This window comes from Colius striatus, chromosome 19, assembly GCF_028858725.1.
Source record: "Colius striatus isolate bColStr4 chromosome 19, bColStr4.1.hap1, whole genome shotgun sequence".
Lineage (NCBI taxonomy): Eukaryota > Metazoa > Chordata > Aves > Coliiformes > Coliidae > Colius > Colius striatus.
Window position 1 is genome coordinate 2,369,004 of NC_084777.1, and position 17,626 is coordinate 2,386,629.

The 17,626-nt window shown below is 42.0% G+C and overlaps 1 protein-coding gene across 6 annotated transcripts in view; it reads right to left on the minus strand.

The window, feature by feature from the left end:
• CNTRL (centriolin) overlaps positions 1-17,626 on the minus strand; it is a 29,253-nt gene that overhangs the window by 8,677 nt on the left and 2,950 nt on the right. For 4 of the 6 annotated variants that reach the window (XM_062011484.1, XM_062011487.1, XM_062011485.1 and 1 more), the window contains 25 exons: positions 16,343-16,484; positions 15,307-15,493; positions 15,015-15,208; positions 13,277-13,396; positions 12,927-13,152; positions 12,381-12,490; positions 11,453-11,644; positions 9,357-9,510; positions 8,712-8,932; positions 7,954-8,130; positions 7,377-7,502; positions 6,922-7,067; positions 6,306-6,486; positions 5,220-5,399; positions 4,739-4,918; positions 4,312-4,428; positions 3,980-4,124; positions 3,427-3,566; positions 2,804-2,990; positions 2,271-2,578; positions 1,665-1,870; positions 1,295-1,487; positions 789-919; positions 515-655; positions 280-406 (listed from right to left, as the gene is read on the minus strand). In XM_062011484.1, the coding sequence (XP_061867468.1) occupies positions 280-406; positions 515-655; positions 789-919; positions 1,295-1,487; positions 1,665-1,870; positions 2,271-2,578; positions 2,804-2,990; positions 3,427-3,566; positions 3,980-4,124; positions 4,312-4,428; positions 4,739-4,918; positions 5,220-5,399; positions 6,306-6,486; positions 6,922-7,067; positions 7,377-7,502; positions 7,954-8,130; positions 8,712-8,932; positions 9,357-9,510; positions 11,453-11,644; positions 12,381-12,490; positions 12,927-13,152; positions 13,277-13,396; positions 15,015-15,208; positions 15,307-15,493; positions 16,343-16,484 (4,231 nt within the window). Of the gene's footprint in view, positions 1-279; positions 407-514; positions 656-788; positions 920-1,294; positions 1,488-1,664; positions 1,871-2,270; positions 2,579-2,803; positions 2,991-3,426; positions 3,567-3,979; positions 4,125-4,311; positions 4,429-4,738; positions 4,919-5,219; positions 5,400-6,305; positions 6,487-6,921; positions 7,068-7,376; positions 7,503-7,953; positions 8,131-8,711; positions 8,933-9,356; positions 9,511-10,558; positions 10,730-11,452; positions 11,645-12,380; positions 12,491-12,926; positions 13,153-13,276; positions 13,397-15,014; positions 15,209-15,306; positions 15,494-15,751; positions 15,803-16,342; positions 16,485-17,626 lie in introns of those variants that run through there. The other 2 variants (XM_062011488.1, XM_062011490.1) reach the window with 2 other exon arrangements.

The window sequence follows — 17,626 nt, forward strand, 5'->3', positions numbered from 1 at the left end:
AAAGACTCAAGTTCTGAGCTGGACAGTGCAGTCCTGTACCTCACAGTTACATTTCTTATCCTGAACTGCAGTAAGAATTGGCACAGAGAACTCTGCAGTAACAGAAAGATTAGGATCACGTTTATTGTGAGCCAAAACAAGGACAACTGCAATTACTAACATTAAAATAAAGAATAAATTCTTCAGACAGGGCAGTTCAGAACTGAAGACTCTTCTCAGCTTTCAGTTACATCAAAACCAGCAACACTGATAGTCCAGAGTGAATAAGACAACCCTTACCTGATCTTTCAGCCTTTCCAGTTCAGTTTTCTTGCCCTGAAGAAGGCTTTCTGCTTCTCTAAGGATCTGGAGGTGATGTTCTTCATTACCTTCTGCAACCTGAACATTTCCTTGAAGCTTCTGAAGACTGAGAGTGAGGATAAAAACATGACTCAGAAGAAACAAGAATACCTTAGGCAGTAACTTATTGGAAGAGAACATCTATATCTAGTAGAATTTATGGTGAAATACTCACCTTTCAGTTAACATTTCTATCTTCTGGTTTAATGACTGGAACTCAGAGTCTCTTGCAGCCACCATTTTGTTGATCTCCTTCAAAATATCTTCTTGTTCCCTCTTATGCTGTTCCAAATCCCTTGTATTTGCCTGTAATAACCTAAAGAAGCATTCATGCCTTTTTGTATTAACATTTTAACAGCTCTCCCTCTCCAAAAGCAATATCTTGATATTGAAAGAATCTTGTTCTGCTCCTCATCCCCATTTGATACAAATTCACAAGAACAGTGTACCTTAATTGCTGATCTGCTTTCACAAGCTTAATGGCCATTTCCTGAGCCCTTCGCTCTAGCTCCTTTGCCTCAGCCTCAGTACAGGACAAGTGCTGTTTGGCATGACTGTACTTTTGAATAGTGTCTTTAGTCTAGAGCAAAAATTGGAGATTATTGAGACAACACATTCCCATCTTACACTTTCCACATCCATACCCTGCAGGTCAGTTGTCCCAGAGATGACCTCCTCCTGGCTTGGATATTCCTCCTGAGCTTCCTCCCTCTCTATAGCACAAAGTAGAACCTTTTCTCCTCTCTTGTGCAGAGCAGAAAAGCTTCCTCCTCTTTGGCAAGGACTGAAACATTCTCTGTTAGCACAGGTTATCACACAATGTGTTTCACATAGAAGCATTTTAAGCAGCTTCAGGTTATCCAAGTGAAAATAAACTGCTTAGACAGACAAAACCCCTCTGCTTCAAATGCAACACATAAATGCTGCTGCACCTCAGAGCTGCAGCTTTACTTACTTTGCCCCGTGTGCTCTCAAGTTCCGCTTCAGCCTGTGCCAGGAGCCTGTCTGCCTCTCTGAGCTCTGCCCGGCGTTTCAGAAGAGTCCTCTCTACACACTCAATTTCATCTGCAATATCTCCATGATGTTTAAGAGAGTTTTCTAGCTGCAGTTCTGCAATCAGGCTGTCAGTGCAGCCGGCAAGAAAGTCCCTGAAAGGTCAGGAGGAAAGACATGGGATTAAAACAAGAAACACCAAGAGGCTTCAGGCTCTGAAGTTCTCATTCGTTCATATCAATGGTAAACAAGTCAAAAATGGCTTTTATTGGCAGGAAAGTGTAGGCATTTGCACAAGTTGATTGAAATGCATCCCAGAGCAACATTCTTACTTGCGCTGGTGTCTGTGAGCTGCTCGCTGCAGCTCTGCAATCGCCTGCTCCAGCTCTGCTTTCTCCTGCAGGAGCTCCTCAATGTTTTGTTGCAGCTTCTTCACCTTTTTCTGGCATTTATGCTCAGCTGCCTCTGACCATTTATCTTTGTATTTCCGAGACTTTAAATGATACACAGTGTCTTCCAGCCTTGAGACCTCACTCTCCTACACACAGGAAACAACAGCCAAAATCAAGACCTAGTTTCTGTTCCAGTCCTCCTGAGACATGAGGGAGCTACAGGTGGCAAAGGCAGGACTGTGAGTGCAGAGGGCAGAGCACTCTCACCAGCTACAGGTGGCAAAGGCAGGACTGTGAGTGCAGAGGGCAGAGCACTCTCACCAGCTACAGGTGGCAAAGGCAGGACTGTGAGTGCAGAGGGCAGAGCACTCTCACCAGCCAGCTCGGATCCAGAACTCCTTAGCAGGGACTTAATGTTTATTCATAAAAACCAGACTGATCTGTGAAGCTGAGGCTTTGGCTTTGGGAAAGCCTGTGTTAAAAGATGTTCCCTAAATTCATTGTTGAGCCCGTGGTTAAGCTGTAGCTCACAGCTCTGTTTCTTACCAACTCATGATGTTCAGGCACGTTGCAGTGAAGCACTCCAGCAGGAATGAGTGGGACTGTGAAGTTTGGAGGAAGAGGCCCATAGACAACCTGAGCTCCCAGAGGAGGGGGGCCATAGATCACAGAGCCAGGAGCAATGGAATCTCCACCTGCTGCTGGAGGAGGAGGGCCATAAACCACAGTTCCTTGAGGCACAGGGGCACCATCTGGAAGGACTGTGTAGATAACTGTACCAGGGGGTGGTACAAAGGGAGGCTCTTTGGGAACGTGGCTTCCTTCATTTGCTTCACAACCTTCCTTTACTCTCTCTACCAAAAGAAAAAAACATTAAAATCCCTTGTTCAGTAAAGGACATTCTCCAAATGTACATTTAACAGTCATGTACTGTACAAAAATGTAGGAACTGCTGCATGACTCAGCAGTAATAAGCTTACGTCACCCACTCATGCACAGCAGCTAAAGGCGCTGTGGACTCCAGGCAAGTCCATCTGCAGCACACTCCTGAACATCCCGAGGCCACGAGACGGACTCACCTCTACCTGAACTTGTTCTGTGTGACCTATTTCTGACTGGTGAATACACCCAACATCCTCCTTGACTGGGCCACTCTTCCTTCCTGCAGGGCCTGTCCTGAGCACACCCTCTCCAGGGTGGGGATGAGCCCCGGCACCGCAGACAAACGCCCGAGTCCTTTGTGCTGCGGGAAGCAGGAGATGAGGCCTGGAGGAAAAACAAAGCCAGGATGTGTTCACCTAGGAATACCAGATCATGCTGTAGACATTCCCAAGCACTGGTTTTTCAAGAACAGGCTGCACATACTGTGCTTTCTCTCACTCCCAAGCACGATGCTGCTTTAAAAGAGAGCACTACATGTATTTTAACAATATTCCTCTTAAATTCAGACAGATGCTGTTTTGCAAGAAATGTTTGTGTGTAATGTTCCCTCTTCACCTTTACCCAAAGGAATGTGCAGCACTCCATTTTGAACAGCTCTCACAGTAACAGGCCCTAGCAGGGGACATTTGTGTATGTGTTCTATCAGTATTTGTTATGCCAGGCAGTGTTTTTTCTCAGGTTTCTCCCAGGCCCAGCAAGCTCATCGTGGACGTTCCCCAGACCAAATGGCTTTCCCCACTGTGGCACTTTTATGTCTGACCTGTGATGATGGCACATAATACCAGTATCCCCTTCTTTTCAATGGATCTGCTACACTGGTGATGTAATCATTCTGGTGTGAAAGCACATTCCTGAGTGCTGCAATTTCATCTTGTAAGTTGTCAATTTCATCTTTGTTACCTGTAAATCACAGTTTTATAGACACATGAGGCAAGTAATTGAGTCATAGCTACTGCATTCAGCTTTTCCCTTGTTGTTATCCTGTTAATCTGAAACTATTAAACTAATTGCCAGGGGAAACAAGCTCAGTGTTCTGACTCAGTGATGCAGATGGACACTGGCCCTGGAAAGTTGGTCACTTTAAGACTGTAGCAATACAAGCCTTAACATTTGATTTAAAAGAAATCAAACAAATACAAGAACTAAAATACAAGAATGTAGAAATACAGAATGTATCCTCAACAGTTTACTCTCCTGGAATAAACTTGCAGAGCTCTGAACAGCTTCTCAGACCAAACACCAAGAAATAAGAAGTAAAGTCTGTCTGCACCCATGCTTATCCACAAGAAATGGAGAGGAGAGAGAGAGATTACCTGTCCCAATGTTATCCAACAGCCATCTTAAATGGTCAATTTCTGCCTTTTGTTGCTCCATAGCTTCATTTAATTTATCAATTTCAAACTTCTGAAAGCTTGATGCAACACTCTTCTCACCAGCCTTCTCCATTTCATGCTGAAACTATTTAAAATACAAGTTTAAATCAAAGTAAAGCACTTCAGTTTAAATTAGATTGTGTTAAAGGCTTCTTCAAACATGCCCATGTGTTCCTATGAAAGGGCTCACTCAGCAAAACACCAAGTGGAAAAGCATGTTTAAGTATTTTATCCTACCCATATAATATAGAGGGAACATCACAGTAACCTACTTGTTCTTCCTTCTCTCTGAGGAGTTGTTGTAACAATTCGATTTCTGCTTCTGCTCTGGCAAGATCCTGGGCTGCACGAGCTGCCTCAGCACAGGACTCTTGGGCTTCCTCCATCTCCTAAAAGTGACATTGTAGCTTGAGCTTTAGTTGCAAGGGTACTTCACCAGCTTGCAGAGGTCTCATGCAGCTTTGTGAAAAGCTGAGTAATAAGAAGCATCAGAACACTTGCCCGTACTCAGATTCACTCAGACATTCATTTACCATGTCTTGAGATGAGACTCTGTCCAAAGCAAAAGCTCCTGTGCAGCTGGACAGTTCAGAATAAAGGTGTGAGGCTGAATTTAAAGAGACACCACCAGGACTGCTCCCACTGTGACTGCATTAGAAAGCACTACTTAGAACTAATTAATTGTTCATGTTGCTTTACCTCAGCTCGCTCCTGATTAATCCTGAGCACAGTGCCATGAAGAGCCTTTAGCTGGTTTTTAGCATTGGAGAGCTCTGTGGTTGCCAGTTTATCTGAAGCAATGATTGCTCTCTTTAATTGCTTCAGTTCATTATCTAGACTGACAAATTGCAGTTGTGCCCTGGCATCTTCTGTCTGTTTCTGGAATGAGGAAAACAAGAGGATTTGTAAGTCTAAGGAAGCAGCAGCATGGGAGGCTTTCTGTGGCTGTGACTTTTTTCCCCACACTTACTCTATTTTATATTGTATGCACAGGAGTAACAGGAAAAATCCCAACCCAGAGCAAGGGCAACCAATGACATTTATGGAAAAGGAAGATGTTCTGTTAGACCTCTGTGCCTGCTCCTGTATTTGCTCTCTCTTAGAAAGCAAAATAACTCAGAAGTTGTTGAATCCTCTGTGAGCTCACACAGGGCACAGACTTGTCCTTACTCATTCCTACCCTTTTCTCCAAATCTCTCAGTTGAGCAAGAATGGTCTCTTTCTCTTCATCTGCCTCTTGGAGCTGTTGATCAGCAAGGCCCTGAAGGTCTTCCATGCTCTTTACTTTTTCATGTAAATGTTGAATTTCATTCTCTAACTGATGGACCTTGTTCTTATTCTGCATGTTCTCAGCTTTAACCTGGAAGTGAAATAAGCCAGAATGAGTAGCCAGGAATATATTTCTTTCCAACCAAAAGCCACCCTATTGCAATGACTTTAAAGAATCAATTGCTTGGGAAGTGCAGTTACCAGTGTACTTTGTGTCAGAAGAGAAGGAAAAAACTGCTTTGCCACTGTAACTATTGCATTTTAAAAGTGCCCAGGTCCTTTTGGAGGTGGGAGGTACAGTGACCTTTTGAGAGGTGACTGCTTGTATTTCTCTATGTATAAAAACCCTTTTTAGCCTGTGAGAAATAATAGAGTCTAAATTCTAACTCACCAAATAACCAAGCAAAAGGACTATTCATTAAAAATGAAATTCAGCCTCCACTGTGACATGAACACCAGAGAGCAGAGCTCTCCCTGTTGTCATCCAGCTAAAATTAGGGACTGCATGTGGAAGCTTTAACGGACCATTCTCCAAGCAGCATCTTTTGCAAGTTTCATACAACAAAAGCCAACAAAAGGTTGCAAAGCAGCAGGTGTCCTGTCAAATACCCAATCTAACATTTATCAAAAGACCAGAATTTCACAGCACACACAGCAGGGAAGTTGCCAATTGTCTGCTTTCCCTCTTCAGAAGCTTTTGCCTGCTTACACAGTATAATGAAAATTACCACGGGTCAAATATTTGTGCACAACAGGAAAGTGAAAACTCCAACAATGGTTAGTATTCCTGTTCTAATCACAAGGAACTCATCCTGCTCTGATGGGAGTTGTCACTGTGTTTCTGACAAGCATATGTATTCAATTTGTCTACCTTCAGCAAAATTATACTCTTCTGAAAGATGCATCTGTGCTGAGATTTGATCCTTCAGCTGGACGTTATACTTTTTAGACGAAGCTGCAATTGCCTTAGCCTTGCCTCTGTTGGTTTGCCACGTACCTGTCTGTATTTCTCCTGCACTTCATCCAGTTTTTCCTGCTGGGATACCACTTCTTCCTGCAGCTGTCTCTGTTCAGCCCATGCTTTCTCTTTCTCCCTCTGAGCATCAGCAAGGATGTCATTAAACGCTTTCTGCAGATTTGCAAGGCTTTTCCCTAAAACATCGTCTGGATTCCGACATCTGAGAGAGAACCCAGGTTCCAAGAAAAATCATGATGTTGGATAACTGAAACAGTGGAGCCTGATACAATACTGCAAGTTTAAGACATCCAATGTCAAAGAATTCAGGTGCAGCACTGCACAGACAGATCTCCACCCTGGCTCTGTATCATTCTGGCTTTCTTTATTACCATTCTTGGTTGCTAGGGGGAAAGTAGGGGGAAAATCTGTCCCTGTCCCTCGCAGTGAAACCCCAGAGGACTGCCTGTGTCCCTCAGTAACATCATCACTGGGCTCAGGTGTTGTCTTTACAATCCCAGGGTGCTGAAGTTCATGTTTGAACCGCCCCAAGTGGCACTTGTTAGGATGCAGCAGACCCTGTGGCTCTCATCTGTTCACCACTTACCACTATGACATGCACAACTCTCAACACCATTTGTACCTTTATTTTACTCACTTAATTTCTCCAGCTCCTGTCTGAAGCTTTTGCTTGAGTTCATTTATACGAGCTAAGACTTCCTCAGGGTGAATTAAATTACCAACCACATGGTTTAACTGATTCTGAAGATCTTTAAGTTGTTGCTTCAGGAGATTATTGTCTCCCTAAAAGTAAAAAAAGAAAGGACTGAAAACAAGTCCCCAAACCACGTGCACAACCATGAGCAACCCTGCACAAACTGTGAAAGCCAGGGGAATATCTAAGTATTTTAAGTATCTAAAATAGACAGGAAAAACCCTCCAGTGTGGGGGTCTCTGGAAAGGAAAATTAAAGCCAGGAAAGGTCATAACTTCTGCTGAACTCTGAACCAAGATCCACACAGAATCCTTTCAAGTTCTTACCACTTTGCACTTGGGGGAGTGGGGAAACATCCTGCCTATCAGGTAACTTTTTAAAGGCAACAGATACTTCACCTGCAGTTGTTTGAACTGAGAGAGGAGCATATGTTCCTTCTCTTCTGCCACTTGTGCTTTGGTCAGAGCATTTTCTAATGCTTGCCCTTCTTTTTCAAGTTGAGCTTGCAGAGCTGACACTTCCATCTACAAACACAGAGAATCTTCTGATTGAGACTGTACAAATAAAAGCATCCATTGTTCTTCTCCAGCAGAGACTCACCACTTCAGAATGTATTACAACGTTTTAATACTTGCTATAAACCTTAACTTCTCCTACTAAGGGAACTTTGTCTTTCCCAGCACTGCTTTAGTGTCACTTCTGTGATGTCTGCACGGGTATCTTTCAAAAGAGATGCAGATAATTGTTTTCCCTTTAAATACGGTGACTGTTCTCTACAGGCTCCCCAACTGATCTGTATGTGGTTTCCATGCAGAGTCACAAATCCTAGCAAACTGATGCTGCCTTCCTTTTGGGGCCACACCTAAACCAACAATTATGTGCATGTCAACCATTGGAGATATGGTATGGTGGAAAATTTGGTCACCTCTTGTCATGGGGTAGATCCCTTTGGCAGTACAAAAGCTTTGTCCTTACCTGGCTCAGTTGTTTCAGTCTTTCCAGTTCTTCTTTGTGCTGAATGGCTTCAGTGTCTCTGTCTCTTAGCTGAGCTTCCAGTTCAGCCTCATAGGCGCTGAGGTTCCCTTGTGCATCTCTGAGGGACTCGTTTACTTCCCGCTGCTCTTGGAGTGCCCCCTCTAACATGGCAATCTCCTGGAAGTTCACAATCAGTTTAGAAATACTTACACATAGATTCTCCTCAACACTAAACATTAAAACTTAAGAGCTAGGTGTACTTCTACATACAAAAAGTCAGGTCAATGATGCTAGGGAAGTCTACTCTCAAGTCAGGAAGGTGTAGCTTAAAGGGATACTGATTTGTCCTTGCTGTTAAGGTTTATGTAAAGCTTATCAGGAGAGTAAGACAGATAAGTAATTGGGTGATAGGACAGATACAAGCTAAAACATACACATCCCTGGCTAGTTTCCAGACTCTGCAATTCACTACAGGATCTACTGCAAGCCCATTTCTAGTAATGTCTGAAAGACCAAACCTGTGATTCTGAGACATCTTCAGTAAAGCACAGATTCACTCTGTGGCTTTTGCAACTGGTTTTAAAGGCCAAATTCTGTTCTTAATGTGCATGGGCACATCTAATTGAAGTTCCCATTGTAAAAATCTCCATATGAAGTTACCATATTTTACACAAGAAGCTTTGTTTGCTACTCCCAATCTGGTCATTTGTTTATCATAGGATGGTAATTATCTCAATTCGGGAAAAATGAAACCTTACTTTTCTCATATTTTCTGCATCCATAGCAACTATTTCCAGGTTGTTTTTTTCCTCCTCTAGATCTACCAATCTTTGTAGCAAAGATTCTTTGTCTTTCTGCAACTCCTTACACTCATCATTGGCTTGTTTTGCCTGATGCTTAACGCTTTCCAGGTATTCCTGCAATCCAAGGATAACACTTTCTAAGTCCCTTTTCAGTGCTTCATTTGTTGCTATTTGACCTGCAGAAATTAAAGACAAATTGAGAGAGTTAAGAAACCACACTTGTTTACAAAACAAACAAAACTGCCTTTCTTAATCTTCTTTAAGATATTCACCTGCTGGAATATGTGGTAACAACAAGTAAACAGAACTCAACCAGAAAATGCCTGTGCTGTTTTAAAGGCTGCAAGTTCCCACCCTACTGTATTAACCTGACCACTGGAAGAGTTAAAAAGAAACTGCAGTTCCTTGTCCTCAACCATGTCCAAGTGTGGTGAACATACTAAAACAAAAAATGACCCAAAGTCTCCTTCTAGGTCAGTTAAGAAGTTTTCAGCCTTTTCCTACACATTCTGTATTTCACTTAATCAAAGATAAACAACACTGAATCCCCATTTCAATTCTCATCTTCAACACAAGACATACTGTAAGACAGAGACTGACCATCAGTGAGCTGCTGCTCCAGGTCCTTGATTTCCTCAGTTTCCTTTGCAATCCTGGAGAGCATTTCATCCAGGCGACTCTCCAGCTGTTTGTAATGTTTGTTCATTACATCAAACTGCTGTTCTTTACTTGCTTTTTGAGCTTTCATGTGAGCCTGTCAATTGTTGGAAAGGCAAGGTGGAACACTGTCAATACAGACTAAAATAAGACAAGTCGGTATTTTAGCTCTGTTCTGCAGCATCTTACTCCTGGGAGTAAAAGTCACAAGTGCAGCACATGTTGTGGAGCTGGGGAGGGCCTTTTGTTATTTATAATTCCTCATTTATAGTTATTTGTTGTTATTTATACATAAGAATCCCAGCTAGGCAAGCAGTCTGTGTGACTAACAGCATGGTTCGTTGTCATCCCCTTGCCCAGGCATGATGAATAAAGCCTGCATGTAGAAATTATTACTCATGCCTACTACCTTTCTTCCTTTTACTTTTTATTGCACCGTTTCCTCTTTCAGTCAAGAACAAACACGATTTCCTCCTGTCACGCTGCATTGCCTTCTCAGCAGAGGATGCATTAGAACATGTCAGGTCACCACCCGCAGGAAGCCTCGCTGAAGGCCCAGCCAGTCAGGGCAGCTTTAGAGCTGAGGTTTACTTAAGGCACACTATTTTAAAAAGACATTTCTGGGAAGCACACTGTTCCTGCAGCTCACACTGACTTTGCTCAGGACTTCAGCAGTGCAGCTGGTTGTTTCAGCTGTATACAAAACTTGCTTATCAACAGCATATAGTGCTGTTTCTCACTGGTATGAAATCAATCACAAACACCTCAAATGCCAAAAAACCTTAGGAAAATACAGAGCTCACTGGCATGATAAACTGCACCTTTTTCTCACTACTCGAAAAAACCCCAAAACCGAGCCAGCAGTGCAAAGTTGTCAGAAAAACGCCTTATGAAGTTGCTTCTCTAACAGAAGCAGCCGGCAAAAGCTGAGCTGTCTGGATTTTGGAGCATGCAAGCGGAAGCTCAGTTTCGTACTCGGGTTAGTAGCGTCCAGCTTGTCACCTCGCTGGGGACAAACCGCCACTCGGCTTTCACGAGTGAAACTGCAACAAGTAAAAGCCACTCGGAGCCGCCGCTGCTGAGTCATTTCGCTGCAGCTGCCGAATGTCACTGCAGCGCTGGTTAAAAAAACCCCAACCACTTACAGCTTTGCCTTTGTCTTTCCTTCCTTCGCTATCACTTGCGAAGCGCCCCACCCCCGAGCTCATCTGACTAAAGAACTGGATCTTCAGCTCAGAAAGCAACGAAGCGGAGTCTCCCATCTTCTCCGGCGCTTCTGCTCGCCCGTAGCGGGGCCGCCAACGCCTCCCGCAGCCCCGAGGGGAGGGAACGGGGCTCCCGCGGCTCCCGCCCCGGCCGCTGGCGCCGGCCGCGCTTCCTGTGCGGCGGTGCGGGAGGGGAGGGACGGCCCGGGCTCGGCTCGGCTCGGGCTCCGGCCCCGCACCCGCGCGGCCCTTCCGCCACTCCACTGAGAGGAGAAAAAGCATTTTTTGAAAGTGTTGGTGTCACCGAAACGGGGAGGAGACGCCTCAGCCCCCGGGAGCTCGCAGAGAAAGGACAAGCACTCCTCGTGTGCCGCACAGAGAGAAGCACTTATCGTATTTTGGGCACTCTGAAACTGTTTGGAAGTTGTCTGCTCGGTCGCACAGTTTATAGCCAAAACACACTGTCCTGCTGTGTAAACGCCACCTCCCTCAGCCTCTCTCGGGCTGATTCCCAAGACAGGTACCTGCACAAAACACAGTGGCACTGGCACTTTTAAACCCTTCTGAGCCTTTGCTTGCAGTTGTCATCATTCAACTCAAAGTCCAAACCATGCTTGTACAAAATCAGTTGCCCAAGTGTTTTAGCAAAGTGGTTCTTTTTCCCCCCCAAGTCGTGAGGTGGTGTATGTTTCCAACAACAGCTTCATAGCAAAATAATACATAACTCATGAAATAGACACAACTGACTGAGATCTGTGGAAGCAGCCTTTACTACATCTCTCAGTACATGAATATATGCAGCACATAAAAACTTAAGATTTCAGTTTTACTTACATGTCTTGGATCTTCATGATTTACAGAAGCAAGAGAACTCTGCAGGTCCTCGAGCTCTTTCTGCTTTTCCTCTGTTTCTCTTCTTTGTTTCTCCATTTGTTTTTCCAGTTCCAAAGTCTCCTTATGTAGCTGATGCAGGATTTGGATCTTTTCACTCAGTTGCTGCTCAAGACCTTCCTTGTCCTGCAGCATCTGGAGACAGCATTAGTTGGGTAAAGCAGTTTAATTGGAATCACATAGCTGATCAAGAACATTTTTTAAAGTTAAATCAGCCTGCTAGTTTAGCCCAGTGGGTTACCCCAAATGATCTATTCATTGGTTTGAATCTTCTGAATTTTCTTAACATAAAAAAACCCTCACAGGATTTTCTCAAGAGGAGAAAATAAAGACAGCTTGCTTATGGTAACTAGACATTTCATACTGTTAGTTTACAGTACCAGGACACACCAGAACCCTCACTGGCATCATCATCAAGTGCTTTGTTTTCAAACAAGACTTCAGAAGTCTCTTATATAATTCCTTCCTGCAGTCTTAAGGAGTGTCTGGAGTGTCTTTCCCCCCATCACACAGTTATGACTTCTTAAGTTAAAATACTGGAGACCCTGGCTATTGATTTTAAGGCAAGTTTAAAGACTGGAAATGGCAATCATTTGTGACAGTTGTTGAAGAAACGGAAGGTATCATTTTAGCTTAATGCTGGTAAATGTTTTTTAGTTAATTCTTGCTGCAAATTTTGTAGCTACATTGCTTATTATTAGCTGCACAACTACACAGACACAGTTATAGACCTTCCTGAAAGGCCTCTTCTGATGAATCAGAATATATTCAATCTTTACAATCATGTTGAGAGGTTCAGGCAAAACCTCATCTCTCATGAACATGCTTTGAACACTCCCCTTGCTATTCACACAGTAATTTCTTTGCATACTTTTTTCTGGGCCAGAGCATCCTCCAGTTGTTGCGGTTCCCCTGTAACCTTCAAAACTTGTTGCTCTGCATTTCCTATTGTGCTTTGCAGTTCTTCTAATCTTCTTTGTGCTGCACAAACAAGCAAAGCCAACACAACAAAACCCACAACAGACATGTTAATGTTCTGTATCAGATTGATGTGTGTGTTTTGCATCACGTTCAGCTGAGTTCATTTTCTTCAAACTGTGATGATCAAACCATTGTGGTTTCTCAGGAAGTATGATCAAAGGTTTTATAATGAGCCTTATACAAATAAATTAGCACATCAAATGTGAAACCTCCTCAGCATTCTCAGTAACATTTAATCCTTCCAATTCCATTTCTCTTAAAATAACAGCAAAAGAAATTCTAACAGTTTTGATCCAAAGCACATCAAGTGTAGTGTTTAAAAATCACAGCACTTGCAGCCTTTGCCATTCTTACATCAAATATGTGTGAAGCATTCAATCAACTACAGTGAGACACAGGTTTTCAATTTTATTTGATAGAAAAAATAAGATTTTACCTGAATTGATCTTTTTTTCTTTACCCTCTAGTAGCTCATTTAGAGTTTGGAGCTGCAGCTTCAGCTGGGGTGTCCGACAGAAGTCATCTTCACCTAGTTGCATATTTCCAATCTCTATCTGCTGAGCTTTGTTAGCAATGTAGCCTTCTCTTATAAACATATTTCTTTTATACCTGGCCTTACCAATGTATGGGCTTTCACCAGGGACGTTATCAAGTTCCACATCCTGAAACACAGGAAGCAATTTTATGTCTCTCTCTGAGTTTTGGTTGCAGTCAAATGCAGAACATACATCAAACAATGAGCAAGTGAAACAGCAATGGAGAGATTCATTACATTAGAAGTATTACCTCTGATGGAAAATAATTTAAGGGCTCAAATTTTGCATCAATCTTGTAAAATGCCAGTTCCTGCTCCAGCTCATACTGCTTCTGGCAAGCTCGAGTTAGCTCCATGGTCTTCTGCTTTAACTAAGAAACCAGCAAAGTAAGTTGCATTCATTCAAATGTCATCATTAGCACATATATTTCAATTCAGTAGAGAGCAGGGCAAAGACATAAACTTTGAAGCAAAGCTCACATCAGAAAGAGTTAGGGTGATGTGTTTTGGACCAAGAATATCACAAAGTACAACTTTATTACAAGAAACAATATGATGACTAAGAGTAGACAAGAAAGCCACAATTAATGTAACACAAACTATCACATGAAAGACCTTTAAGTTTCCATGCATCAAAGGCTTGATAATGTGTCACTAACTTAGGATATGCCAAATACCAAAATGTATCTACTGCTGCTAATGAGCAGTCAGAGCTATTAACAGTCACTGTCTTTAAAAGAAAAATCTCAATTACAGAGCATTTCATTTTAGGTTTTTTTAAAGGCCCATCATGTGATTTCTTTTCAAATCAACTTTTCACACTGAATACCTGAGGAAGAACATGCAGCAAAACTCCAATAGACAGTGGAAAGCAAGACTAATGGAGGAAAAGAAATAGAACAGACCAGAATAAAGGAAAGGCTTAAAGGAAGACTTTAAAGACCTGTAAGTGTCATGCAAAAAATAACTGTGTTGCAGAGAGGGGAAAAAAAACAGTCAAGAACATTGTATCCAAAACTCATAGTGAATATAAAGTCTCACTGGGACACTTCACACTTTATACAAATGTTCCTACTGCAGTAAGCATGCAAATAAATCCTAGAAATAAAAATAACCATGCAACCCAGGAGCACAGCGGGGCTACCTTCAGTGAGGAATAAAGGCTCTGCGGACAAACCAATACACCAGCTAAAGGAAGAAAGAAGCAAGCAGAGTTTGTCATCCAAAGGGTAAGAGTGGGTTACACTGAAAAATATATGCTGCTAAATCTCACTGTACTGGAAGCTACATTTTAGCTATAGGCTGCTGGTTAGTGTGTGTGTTCACAGAGAAAGAGCTCTGGAATGTTATCTATAGAGACTCGGAAGGATAAACTTTTAAACAAGTTTAGGCAAGTCTAAGAAGTAAGATAAAAGCAATATATTGGGTTCCCTTCAGGTCATTCACAACCAAGTGGTCACAAGTCACTAAGACTTCCCTTGGATCTTATAGCTACCACTGAAAGATACTTGTCAAACATTAAAATCCAGGATGATGTGAATAAAGTACAAGTTGACTAATGGATATTACCCACAAATAACAATCAATGAGCACTGCTGACACACAACCTGTAGGCACACCTTGTGTTTGTAAAAGCATTTAAACTTCTCCCTTATTGCAGCTGCAGTGTCCAAACACCACAGGAGATTCAGCACATGGCACTTCAGCTAGAAGATACTCAGCCTTTCATCAACTGGCAAAACTTGAAACAACTACAGAATTTACTAGAGACAAACGAGTAAGCTCCTGTGAACTATAAATTACAAGAATGATACTGATTGTTGGGTCAATATACTTACTTTTTCCACAGAGCTGGTCAGGGAATAATCACTCTCTTAAAAGCTGAAGTACCCAAGTTTTATCTCTCTTCATATTAAAACAAAAGTCTCGAGCCACTGAACTCTCACACTGACCACTCTGACAACAAAAATGTTCCAAATGTTTACTTACCAATTCATTTTTGGTGTCCACATCCCTTTGTAGGTCTTCATAGCTTTGCTTTTGTTGCAAAGTCTTGTCTTTTAATGATTTGTTGACCTCATCTTGATGGTGAAGTTGCTCAAGCACTTTGGACTGCTGAAGTTTAAGCTTCTCCATCTCCTTTACTGTGTTTTCCAACTCTCTCTCTAAATTCTCTATCTCTTCTGAAAAACAAAAGGAACAGAAACATGCAAATAAAAGTCTTTTCCATCTATACTTGAATTTGGCATCATTCACTATAGTTCTAACACAACACTGTTACCTAAATTAAACCTCTCCAGAGCTTCCTGCCTGTCATGATTTGTCACTGGCTGTCCATCCAAGTGTTCCAGTGCTCGCAGGTGGAATATGGTGTAGAGGCGGTAGTGAGGCAGGCTTACAACTGGGTTATCAGCAAGGAAGAGAGATGTCAGGTCTTGGAGAGGCTTTAGTTTAGCTATCTCATGGAGCTAAATCAAAGAATAAAGGGAACAAAGATTAGACATCCTTCCAAGAACAAGCAATCCCCCATTCCTGAATTTCTGATTGTGTAGAATGTTTATGTTAGGTTCATGTCAAAGGATCTATTTTCATGTTTATACTCAGGTGGAATCTCTAAAAACCTACCAAACACACAGTACTATGACTAAAGTAACTTTCCAAAAATCAAATTGTTTCTTCTATGAAAAAGTACCACTGCACAGAGGGCAAACTTCATCAAACTTGACCTTGGAAATGTCAAGATAACAAGGCCTGTGGACATATATAACCTTCCATTCCCCCAGACTTAGGAGAAAAGGGAGTTTTTCTCATGAGGAGTTCTCAAACAAAGCTGGTTCATCTCTTGAGTAGCATTGACTCCTTCCAGAACTGTATTGGTTTCATTTCATAGACACCTTTTTGTAGCTGCAAAACATGGAAATTAACCCAGCGAACAGAAGTAAATCTAGTCATGTCCTAAACACAAAATATAAGCAAACAGACACCTTCACAGACCTACACAATCACAGAATTCACTTGTCACTAGGGACACCACCAATGACATGCAAAAGTCTTCACATTTTCACCATGTTTTTCCTAAGTTTCCAAAATGTTGCACTTTCCCGAGCAACAGCATATAGGTTTGTGCTTTGAACACCTGGCACTAAGGGCGTGTTTTCTGCTCAACAACTTTACTAGGCTCAATGGCTCTACTTCACAACAGACTTTGTGGAAAGGCACTCAGCAGTTATTCAGAGTTAAGTCAATCTGTGTAAATATGCCAGTTCACCTCATGGAAACATTGTGAACAATTTTGGTTCCCAACTGCAATCACTTACTGATGAAACTTGATTCTGTTTCAAATTGAGGAGGCGCAGGGATCTCAGTTTCTTCCCCACCCACACAGGAATATGCTCAATCTCATTCCCTGCAAGGTTCAGCTTTTGTAGATTCTGCATGTGTTCTAGACCTTCAATTTTCCTGAAATTAAGAAGAAAAACATAAGTTACTGTGAACCATAGCAAATACACAGTATAACTGAGGCACCACGGATGAACAAAGCAAAATCTCTCAATTATCATCCAAGAGATTAGCAAGAACAGTTGTTTCCTGCCACGGACTCACAATTTAACCCACAACATCTTATTTTTAAGTACTATTTTAAGACACAAAAAGTTCTGAAAATTCACTGCAAGACTTTCTTGCTCATTATGGCAAAACTTTGACATACCTTCACTGGAATATTAAAGTTATATTAATGTGTGGGGGTTCCATTTTCTTCTACTTGTTCTTTTTCTCGTGAGAATATTATGGGACACAGGTGAACCAAAATCAAGATGTTTTGGGGTTTTTTATCCATACAGAGGAAGGATCAGCTGTAACTGACAGCATGAAGAACTGCATTTTGTAGTGTTTTAATGAAAATAACTAATGAGGAAAACATGCTAGAGTTCAGCTCACTTGGGCATTCCTCTGAAGAGAGATGTTTTATAACAAAGTACAGTAGCATGAGCTCTTACCATTTTTAGTGGGAATTAACTGTGTGTAACTAAAGCCTGAAAATGTAAAAGAGTAGCTAAAAGCCTTTTCAGTTCCTGTTGAGAGAGGAAGTCATGTGAATGTGGTGTGTAGACGTGCTAGTGTCTTGCTCACTTCCTTTTGTTAACTTCTCTACTGCAATGTCAGTCTCATGGTAAAGATCATCATTCACTAAGGCAAAAATTAAAAGAAGCAAAGAATTTTGCTATTGCCTGGACCATTACCCTTCACCATTACACCACTCAGAAAGGATACCAGGCTCTCCAAACAGTGAAAGTGAAAAGGCAATGTGGTGTTTATGACCTGCCTGATTGAGCCCATTCAGTTTCCTCTAAAACTCCTTGTGCTACCTGCAATAATATGCTGAAAGAGTTTAATTCATTTTGAATGCACTTATTTGGGTTGTTGTTCACTCTTCATCATGGTACCTGGAAACTTGCATTTCTAGCTTGAGTGCCTACAAAAACAAGTTTAACTGTAGCCATGGTATTGTAACAGCACCTCCCAGAACCACTTCTCCTTCAATACCTAAAAGCTTGTGCTTTCTAAAGATCTCACCAAAGCCTGTTGGTGCACAACTGATA